Source organism: Procambarus clarkii, chromosome 2 (genome assembly GCF_040958095.1).
Source record: "Procambarus clarkii isolate CNS0578487 chromosome 2, FALCON_Pclarkii_2.0, whole genome shotgun sequence".
Classification (NCBI taxonomy): Eukaryota; Metazoa; Arthropoda; class Malacostraca; order Decapoda; family Cambaridae; genus Procambarus; species Procambarus clarkii.
In genome coordinates, this window is record NC_091151.1 from 50673801 (window position 1) to 50684589 (window position 10789).

The 10789-nt window shown below is 36.9% G+C and overlaps 1 protein-coding gene across 3 annotated transcripts; it reads left to right on the forward strand.

The window, feature by feature from the left end:
* Window positions 1-1062: 1062 nt before the first annotated feature.
* Window positions 1063-10614, forward strand: LOC123762339 (marginal zone B- and B1-cell-specific protein). 3 transcript variants are annotated; one of them, XM_045748818.2, is made up of 6 exons: window positions 1063-1178; window positions 2447-2608; window positions 3435-3544; window positions 5149-5247; window positions 6554-6655; window positions 7816-10614. In XM_045748818.2, the coding sequence occupies exons 2-6, from the start codon at window positions 2462-2464 to the stop codon at window positions 7928-7930; spliced, it is 573 nt and encodes a 190-aa protein (XP_045604774.1). In that variant the 5' UTR covers window positions 1063-1178; window positions 2447-2461; the 3' UTR covers window positions 7931-10614. The 3 variants fall into 3 exon arrangements, with proteins under 3 accessions (XP_045604774.1, XP_069182096.1, XP_045604773.1); XM_069325995.1 differs by lacking the exon at window positions 1063-1178 and adding an exon at window positions 1199-1311; XM_045748817.2 differs by lacking the exon at window positions 1063-1178 and adding an exon at window positions 1546-1568.
* The last annotated feature ends 175 nt before the right edge of the window (window positions 10615-10789 follow it).

Genomic DNA, 10789 nt, shown 5'->3' on the forward strand with positions numbered 1-10789 from the left:
TATTCCGTGTGAACATTTCGTCTATGTCCACTGTCAATTCCCCTGAGTATTTTATACATTCCTATCATGTCCCCCCTCTCCCTTCTTCTTTCTAGTGTCGTAAGGCACAGCTAGTTCCCTCAGGCGCTCCTTATACCTCATCCTTCGTAGCTCTGGGACGAGTCTCGTTGCAAACCTCTGAACCTTTTCCAGTTTCCTTATATGCTTCTTCAGATGGGGACTCAGTGATGAGGCGGCATACTCTAAGACTGGCCTCACGTAGGCAGTGTAAAGCGCCCTAAATGCCTCCTTACTTAGGTTTCTGAATGATGTTCTAACTTTTGCCAGTGTAGAGTACGCTGCTGTCGTTATTCTATTTATATGTGCTTCAGGAGATAGATTGGGTGTTACGTCCACGCCCAGGTCCCTTTCTCGCATCGTCACGGGTAGGCAGTTCCCCTTCATTGTGTACTGTCCCTTTGGTATCCTATCTCCTAGTCCCATTTCCATAACTTTACATTTGCTCGTGTTGAACTCCAGTAGCCATTTCTCTGACCATCTCTGCAACCTGTTCAGGTCCTCTTGGAGGATCCTACAATCCTCATCTGTCACAACTCTTTTCATCAACTTTGCGTTATCTACAAACATCGACATGTAGGACTCTACTCTTGTAAACATGTCGTTAACATATATTAGAAATATAATTGGTCCCATCACCGATCCTTGAGGTACTCCACTCGTCACTGTTCGCTAGTCCGACTTACAGGCTGCTTCCTGGTGTGTGTGTGTGAAAAATAAAATAATACTGCCCGAAACGCTTTGCGTAATAGTGGCTTAAGGCATTGTATGTACTAGCTCTATCTATAAATCCATCAATCTTTGTAAAGTCTCTTGTATGTATGTACCTTACCTAAATAAACATTTATTTATTATTTATTAGTAGTTAGTAACAGTTGATTGATTGACAGTTAAGAGGCGGGCCGAAAGAGCAGAGCTCAACCCCCGCAAGCACATGTAAGTGAATACAACTAGGTGAATAATACCAGCTACATTATAATAATAATGTTGTTAATATAGAGGCGACGAGGATCAAGGGATAAATACCAGTATTAGGGGAGGATAGAGGCGGGTGGGGCGTTGTGCTCTAGCTGCCCCCTACCCCATAACAACAACACCGGCTCCTCCCTTCAGGTGCTCAAGTATGTGTTTATTTTCTTAGTTATTTATATATACAAGAGTTCTTACATTCTTGTACAGCCACTGGCACGCACAGCGTTTCGGGCAAGTCCTTAATATTATAGTCCCCGGAATACGACCCGCCAAATCGTTTTAGTGAGTTTAGTTTAGTTCATTTATTATGCACCCCATACCCATCTTGTGGGCGGTAGTGGAAAAGGTTACAGAGGCACGTAACCCAAGTACTCATTTTACTGTTGAGTAAACAGAAGCTGCAGTTAAGGATTGACGCCAAGTCAATCCTCCCTGGCCAGGATACGAACCCAGGCCAAAGCACTCGTGAAACGCTAGGCGAGTGTCTTACCACTTCGCCACGGAGGCTGGAGCAAGTGCTCAGGTCCGCGTTAATGAAGGTATTCCCGTTGTTGTTATAGGTTCAGCTACTCGGAACAAGTTCCAAGTAGCACGGGCTATGGTGAGCCCGTAGTGGACTTACCCGGCACAGGAGCAGGGCTATAACTGAGGTATTCCCGGTTAATTGTCTACTATATAGTAATAGTTTTGATGTGAGCAGGTCTGGAAAGTGGGGATGAGTTGAGAAGACCTGTGAGGGGGTTTGGGATTTGTTTTATATTGATGTATGTATATTTACTTTTGCTTAAGGTGCTAGATAAATTTATGCTTTTATGACTTGCTAATTGAAAGGAGTACTGTGGGGGATTGGTTGATTAGTTAGAAAATTCAGTGTGTTTCTAAATGTCTTCACCACTTGATGGGAGATAAAGTGTTTAATGAAAATACCAAATAAGATCACGCCCATGGAAGGAAAGGGTATCTTACAGGTACAGTACTAGAATATCAAAGGCTCATGTATATGAAGCTAAATTATGGAGACCTGTTCTGAAGGTATTTTGATATAAATGGTGGAAAGTTTGAGCTCCTAAATTATAACTTAATAATTCAACAAAAAAATTGTGTAAAACCACATTATACTGAAGAGGAATTGGATAATGAAGTTGCATTCATTGTAATTTCAATGAACAGTGTTTCAAGACTTGAAATTGGATTAGGAATTTTAGATTTTGAGAGCTACTTGAATTGATTGTTTTTTATGTAATACTGTACATGTAATTACATTTGATCATTGTACTTTTCAATGAAATTTAATTGAAATAACTTTATATAATGGGCAGTATAGTATGTGGTAATGAGATGGAATGCATGTATTATATATTCTTTAAGCTAAGAATAGTAATGAATTTTTGTATTCTTATTTCTAATTGCAATACAGTTTTCAGATCTCATCATGAAGGTGTTGTTGATCTCCTTGCTTCTCATGGCGGTTGCTGTTTGTGTTGTGACTGAAGGGGAATTGGATTTTGATGACACTGAGATTGATGAAGGTGCAGATGCTGCATTGAAGTGTGATGCATGTAGAATAGTGGCTGCCAAGGTGAGGATAGTAGTGATACTAAATACTACATCCATATTTAGTATCACTATTATGGTTATTGTATACTTATCCCATCAGCTGCAAAAGGGGAGGGAGGAGGGAGAGGCACATTGCTAAGTTAGTAGCTTGGGACAAGCATGTTACTTAAACAGAAGGGAAACTTTATTTGAACAACACTTATAAGTAACATAGAGAGAGGTAAGGTCTATAGAGTATGCTCTACTACAGCATGTCATCTTAAAGAATGATTAAATGGTTTTAACACCTAGAACAGAACTTTGGTTTAATAAATTAATACAAAGGCTGCCACTAAAAAGCTATAAGAATGAAAATTTATAGGAACCGAGTCGAGCAGAAAATCATGTGGTATAGGGTGTAGGGCTACTGTAACCCTAGCAAGTCTTGTTTGAGAGTGTGGTTCAGGAAATTTCTGTGGGGGCTTGTTGTGCTAGGATTAGGTACGTTAATTCTTCCAAGGTTAAGGGTACCTATTGCAGGAGGTGGAACTCCTGTTGAGACTGAACAGAATAGTAGTCTTTTTCCACCTTCCTAAGAGCATAGTGAAATATTATCTAGGCTCAAAAATGCACTTCCAATTTAACACAAAAATCATAGTACAGTATTTTAGTGGACAATAGTATTTCATGAAGCCTGTTACAACTACAGCAGGTAACTATTCTCAAGTTGACTGTTTAAAGAAAAATAGGAAAATGTGGAAAATAGGATTTTTGGGATAATGAATGCTCTAGAAAAATTATGGTAAATTGTCACCCTTAATCTTAAGAATGGTAATGTATATTTTTAGTATATTCAAATTAATTTATAGTTTGCAGAATCATTTGCTGATATCCAAGGCAACATCGTTCCGACTATCTCGCCAAAAGATGAAGAAATTATCGAGGCAGCAGAGAGTACTTGTGATGGTGCATGGGAAGGGTAAGTTTAGTGTGTACCAAAAGTGTTGAGTATGCATTACAGCACACTCATGATTATCTTGGCACTCCAATCAATTCATTGCAGTGTTTTGGTAGGAACTTTGCAGTGTGTTTAATAGAATACAGTATATAATAAATATGTATTTACCTAAATGTAATTACTTATTCTAATATATATACTGTACCTCTATTAAACACTAAAGTTCAAACCAAAATGCTGCACAGGGTACTCGACTAAGTTGGGTTAGATGCTTAAAATATTTGAGTTTACTGTACTGCACAGAATTTTAGATATGGAGTACTGTATTACTTTTCATGTTACCTTCATATCAATCTCTCCTCCAAAAATAATAGTACTTACAGTAACTATTGGTGGAATGTACAAAGTTGTTGTATCCAAAATATATAATGTTTTGTTGATCAGACCACACACTAGAAGGTGAAGGGACAACGATGTTTCGGTCTGTCCTGGACCGTGGTCCAGGATTGGACCGGATTAAGCATTGGCTAAAGTCTTGATTCAGTCCAAGCTATAGTACTGAATAATGATGTTGATGTAGGGACAACAGTGATCGAGGATCAGATGCGTGCACACTGAATGTCAACATCCACTAGTTAAAGTATGGTGGAACCTTGATGGAACACGCTACAGTACACACATGCTTCCATGCACAGATTTATACCGGACCCTTCCATAAAAGCCAAAATGCCGTTGCACCCAAAGTTTGACAATTTTTTTTTATTCCTCATTCAGTATAAAGTTTTTATTAGTGCCAACAATTGATAACTTTTGTGCACACTTTAATACTAAAATCACTAAGGGAACAAAAATGTTAAACATTTTGTTGATCTACTTTTGCCATTTTTATCACCAAAATCCAGTCCAGTGACAGCATGGACTTGATCTACCTGACGTCTTCCATTGTTGTCTGTTGCAGCTAAACGTAGTGATCATCCCGCAAAAATGAGTGTTCTTTTGCTTCTGATTTTGGCACTGTGAGACTCTGGTGAATTGGATATCTTTTTACTTTTGCCACTCTGCTTATCTGCAGAAACTTTGACCTGGTTACATTCTGCAGTAATTCAAAGTTTAGCCAGAAGAGTGGAGGATTAAGCACATGGGTTTGTGTACAGTCCAGATTGTGTTGGTATATGCTTTTATAAATAAATAAATATAAACCCCCCAAAATAATATACCTTTTTAGGAGGGTAGATGGCAACTCATGTTTGGCTATCAATTGCCTTGGACTCGGCTTGGTATTTTCACAAAGTTTCCTCATGTTTTTGCAGTGCTGTCAGAGGCAACTGGCTCATACCTCAATTGAGGTCGAGCACACATTCCACATTTATCACCCAGATCAAGCTTGTTCAAAAGTATGTAGCCCATGTAGCTAAAGGGTAACAATATTCATTTCAAGGAAATTGTCCTTTAAGCCACATTGCCAGCTGGGCCAAAGTACTATGAGCTAAGTTCTTCCAGATATTTTATAGCTTGGTGTGCCCTGTTCTGTAGTGTTGCTCTCAACAGGATGTTGTTTGGTTGTGGGTTTAAGTCTTTCTGAGAGAGCTAGAGGTTAGTGGGTGTTTTCACTTTTTTTTTTTCAGGTATGGTGTGAAGATTATGGGTGGAATGGAAAGACTCACCGGACCAGAAGCTGACGTAAAAGCTGGAATTGTGGATAATGATCCCATTTGGTCTCGTAGGTAAGAATATTGAATTCAAATTAAGAATGTCAGTATAGTGCAATATTTGCAACTAACCTTTGTTACCAAATCACTGTGTGGTTGGATATTCTGTAACATTTTAATGAAGGTATGACCCACGGTACCAATTATAAGGTTGTGCTAGATTTATTTTTAATTGTACAAAACAGAAATTCATAAAGAAAAGATTTTGATAATGACTCATTTTGGCACAGGAAGGAATGATTACAAGACACATACAGGTATAGAGTTTATTAAAATATAATTTTTTTTAAAAGGATAAAATTTCAAGTTAAACAATGATATGGAAACTTTAGCTATACAATACTGTCTTTCGTACCTGGCGTTGCTCGGGTGGCAAAATGCCACATCTACACCATACAGTACATGGCCTTCATCACTAAAACCTTCCAAGTTACATTGTATGACCTTTGTAGGAAAAACTTGCTTGGCAATTCTACCAGAAATAAGTAAATAGGATTTTAAAATGTAACTCAAATGTATAACAGGGGTGATTAATGCTTTGCAAGAAAAGGAAATGTGAATCCTTAAAATATATTTATTGAAAATGTAATATGGGAAACTACGATAAGTACCTGTACTTGTAGACTGTGCAGGTGAAACTATGAAAGAAGAAGAAAGTAACTAATAATAGATGGATGCAGTGTTAGTTAAACTATTGACTGGAACATGTATGAGGTGTAAATGCCAAAACTATAAATTGTGGAAATTGGTAAAGTGGGAAAGCCAGAATGATTATAGTGTTAAAGGATATAGTTATGTGGATCATATTTGAATGTTTTTAATATTAGTGTTTATGTTAGAAGATATTTATTTCATTTGTGGATTTAGAAAGCCTGTAACATTGTACCAATGATGAACAGTCCTGCAGAATACATTGATAATACTGCTTATAGGGAGAAAGTGAGGCTGTGGAGTGAAAAGGGTTGTATTATAGAACTGATCCAATTTATAAATGATCCATTAATAAATGAGCAAAAATGTAAAATATTGAATTTGGTTGAACAGCGTACACAGTCCTGACAATGATGTTGAGAAACACCAGGTTGAGTAGATGTCATTAATACAACCCTTACAAGCAAAACAGTAAAGTCGGCTCCATTTGGTTTTTGTTTATAACGGGAAACATGAGTGGTGTGAACGTAGGCAGAGAATTATTATGGATAGGTAGATTAAGAATGTACGTGAATGAATTAACTGGGAGATAAGGAAGCGGGAAACTGTGCGATAATGCTAATTGATTCTTATTACTGAACTCGTTTCTGTAATCTTGTGTTTTTCAAAGACTACAGGATATGTGTGATGAACTTCTGGGGGAAACTCCTGATGAAAAGACACTCTTCAACACATGGGCAAGTGGAAACTCTCTGGAAGAATATTTGTGCAAGTGAGTTAAGTCATTTTTAAGCTCTTGTAATGTATGTACATTTAGTGTTGTATTATTATACAGTATTTTGTTTATGGCTGTATGTAGTCCAAACCACTCATATCCAATGATTAAACTGAGTTATCTTATTTGAGTAAATGTTAATAACAAATAATATTAATTTATTTGAGTTAATAAACTGAGTTAATGCTTATATAATAAAATTTAAAACAATTAAGCTATTACAATAGCAAAAATTACTACAGCTATTATATAAGGACAGCATATTGTTATCTTATAAGAGTAAGCTTCTAAATAGAATTGGATTTATTTTCTTCTTGAGGTATCTGTTCAATCATTTGTCTGGGAACTTGTATGATAACATGGAAAATTTTGATCACCTTCAGAATGAATGACCCGAGTGCCTTCTTTCTGTACACAATTGTGTTTGTGTACCCATTCCAAGGTGTTTCACACCTGATAAGGGTATGATCAATGCACAAACAAAATGCGATTTGTTAATTTACTATCCTGTGGATTGCAGTGTTTCCGATCTCTACATTCACAATTGCTAGTGATGCCTAGCAATATCAGCCACCATATGTTTCTCCCCCAACCAATCATGTGCCAGTCTTATGAAAACTTTTCCCCCCACCCCCTCCTCCTCCTTCCGTTTCTCATTCACCCTTCTTTTTCTCCTCACCTATTAGTTCTTGCCAATCAGTGGCTACGGGGAAGTCGGTTTGGCTCTTTATGCCCCACTTACTAGCATTGTTGTATCTGTTGTGTTATTAACTATCCTATTGTTCAAAATCTTAATCCAGTCTGGCTTTAAAGCTGTAGATGGAGGTGTCTTCCACAGTGTCTTCTTTTAATGTATTCCATGTGTTTCTCCACCACCACTTTTGCCTCTCTTTTCACATTTGTTACCACCTTGTTTTTATACCCCTACCACAATCATCTACTCTTCCTCTAAAGGTGTGATCTTTGCATCAAGAAGTGCTATCTGTTGTCCAGCTAATTATTGCCGGTGTTTTCCTTAGTAAACTGTGCTCTTTGTTCCATAGTTATACTGTATAGGGAAATGAGGAGAGTTGTCTTTTTATGGGGGGATAAAAAGTAGCAATATTCATTCTTTTTTATCATGTGTCTCTTCTCATTTGTTACAATCTTTTCTTCAGAGGGGCTGGCACCTTTGGAGCTTGCACTTCAGATAACTGGGGTCCTTGGCCAGGTGATGATTATGAAGATTATGATGATACAGCAGATTTTGAGGACATACATGATGAGTTTTGATAAGTTAATTCATAAATTATAGCAAGATAAGAATTATCACAATTATTTTGATAATTTTTTAAAGAAGGTTTTTTAGCTTTGTATTTTGCTAATCTCAATAAGATAAGCAATCTCAGTAAGGTAGCAAGCTTTACTTTTTATACACTAATGTAAAGATGAATAAGGTGTAGAATACAAATTTGTTTGATTATTATAAGCACTCACATTGTAGGTTCCAGTCATTGTTTTGTACCCCCAGATTGATGTTGAATAAGTTAGTTGTTGAAGTAGTTGTCTTGTCTTGTCTTGTCGGTAAAGTTTTTTCCAGCGATCTACCTGATGTTACTTAATTTAATGATTTAAACAAATCATTCAATTTGTTAAATTGTTGTTGGGTTAGCAACAACCTGTGGCCTACTCAAAGGTTACAATTGCTTTAAAAACATAATTTGTCAATTTGTACATCAAATGTATGTTTGATGGCAGCAATTATGCCAGATTTCAGTTAAGTGTAAAGCTTATGTTCAAGAGTATTTATTCTGACAATGTGGTGTGATTAGTATTTTGCTTGAAGCATGGATCAGCCGTAACTATATTCCTCAGGAATGCATTTTTGTGTGTTGTGACACTAATTCAATTATTAGCATTCACATATACAAATCAGGAGGGTTAGGTTAGTTAGTTTTAAGGCTAATTAAAATTCCTGTAATGGAAATAGAATTAATACAAAATACAACTACTGTACTTTAAAACAAGTAGCTAGTTGCAGGTAAAAGTTACATAGGCTGGAACTAGTCAAGAATTTCAGTTTCATAAATAATGTAGTCTACAGTAGCTTTATTTACATTATACTGTATTTAAGCTGTAAGTACTAACTTTTGTAGCTATCATTCCAGGTAACATGAAAGTAGTAGTAGTAGTAGTGGTAGTAGTAGTAGGCATCCATCAGTCTCAGGAGACTATGGAGTTATGGTTGTCGGTCTGGAGTGGCCAGACCGACACAAACTTGATATACAGTACTGTACGTAAGCTGTATTTGGTGAAAAAAAAATTAGGTTGAAGAAGCTAGTGTGTGTTTAAGCTTTCAATAAGGCATAGTTTAGTACTGTATTTAGAAGACAATTTTTATAAGCAACATCTGCACAAAGATGTTGCTTATAAAACTCATAATGAATGTTATGATTCGGGGAATATTACTAACAAATTAAGACAACCTTAATAGAAACCATTACTTGGAACTAACAATAACATTGAAAGTCTCATCTTTGCATATATTTTTGTGTGAAAGACATTGTAACATTCAGAATTATACTCTGCCATATTTATTTCATTGAAGCAATGATATAACTTGGCAAAATGAGTTATTTCCCAATAAAGTGAGTTAAGTACTTCATGAATGGACACTTAAGTAATTATTCGGTGCAGTGCAGCCTTTGTAGAAATTTAATCAAGGCAAATGCTGTGTGCTTTTTATTCTTTGCAACTGACTAGTTTAAATTGTTAAAGATAATTGAGAAATGCTTCCATGTATGAGTGTGTCTCACAGCTGTGAAGTTCTACATCATGTAATTTGCCAACCTGTCCTAACAATGTACTCAAACTGCAATATTGTACTTATTTGGTAAGTACTGTTCAGTGTTGTTATAGTACTGCATTTTGTTATAAATGTGCATTACAGTACTTAAGAGTTTATGCTTGATTTTAATTGAATTATCCATAAATGCACAGTATGATGACGATGTTTTGTTTACACAAGTTATTTGTTGTACTTAATAAGTTACAATGGGAAGCATCTCCTTGAAGGAATATGTACAGTTTTGCTAAATAACTATTTTTTTACCGTTTTATATTCACTTTCGTAATGTAGTCTTCAATACAGTTTTATATTTAATGAAACGAGGACAGGTTGTTGCTTTTTATGTGAGCTTTTGCTGTGTGGTTCACAATGGTGCTCTTAATTAAGTAAACACATCCCCTCTTCTGGGAGTAGCTCCCTTGGCTTCCCAGATCTATTCGAGCTGATATGATTGTATTAGACCCTGGCATCAGTCAAAGCGAATAGAGTTCTTAGGCCTACCGGGGACTACAAGCCAGAACCTGGCCCCCCCCTCGAGGAGCAATAGAAACCTATAGAAACACCCATGTGGTTGGAAGCATTCTGTGTCTGCCATCGACTGGGTCAGGTACCCAGAAAATTAGGCACCCCAAAACAAACCCTATCTGGTTAAAATATTGCTACTGAAAGCTGAACTGTTTGGACAGAAGTCCCCAAACAAAAAACAAGCACGACGTCAGTAGTTATCGATTGCGTCGCCCCCTTCCCCGGGAGGGGAAAGGGAGGAGCCCCAGACCCCCGCTCCAGTTATCCACACCGTCAGTTCTCAGCTGATGTGTGACTGAATCCTTCCAGTGCTGTGGTGTAGTAGCATGTTGAGCAGTGTACTTACACTGCTCAACATGCTATGCCCGCTACACCTGATTAAATTGGACCCCATTTTCACCTATTTCTTCAAACTTTAATGCCATACTTTTCTCCCCTTTTATGACTTATTCTTGACCCATTTGTATTGGTCTATTTGTCTACACCTGACCCCCTAATGGTATAAATCCAATATGCTTTGTACTTTCTTATCACTTGAGAATGAACCATGTAGGTTCGAACCATTGTGTAATTTTATAATACGTGTAATACATTCTAGAGTTATTTACTTCTTTTTCTTCACCCCGAATGAAGATGACTTTTGGAGACCAACTCTTCCAATTAAACCAAGATGCAAGAGCACTAGTCAGAGGGATAGAAGCCCTAAACAAGAAAATAATCAATACAGAATATGCAGTCATATTCAGTGAAACATGTATAAATGAAAAGTATACACCAAT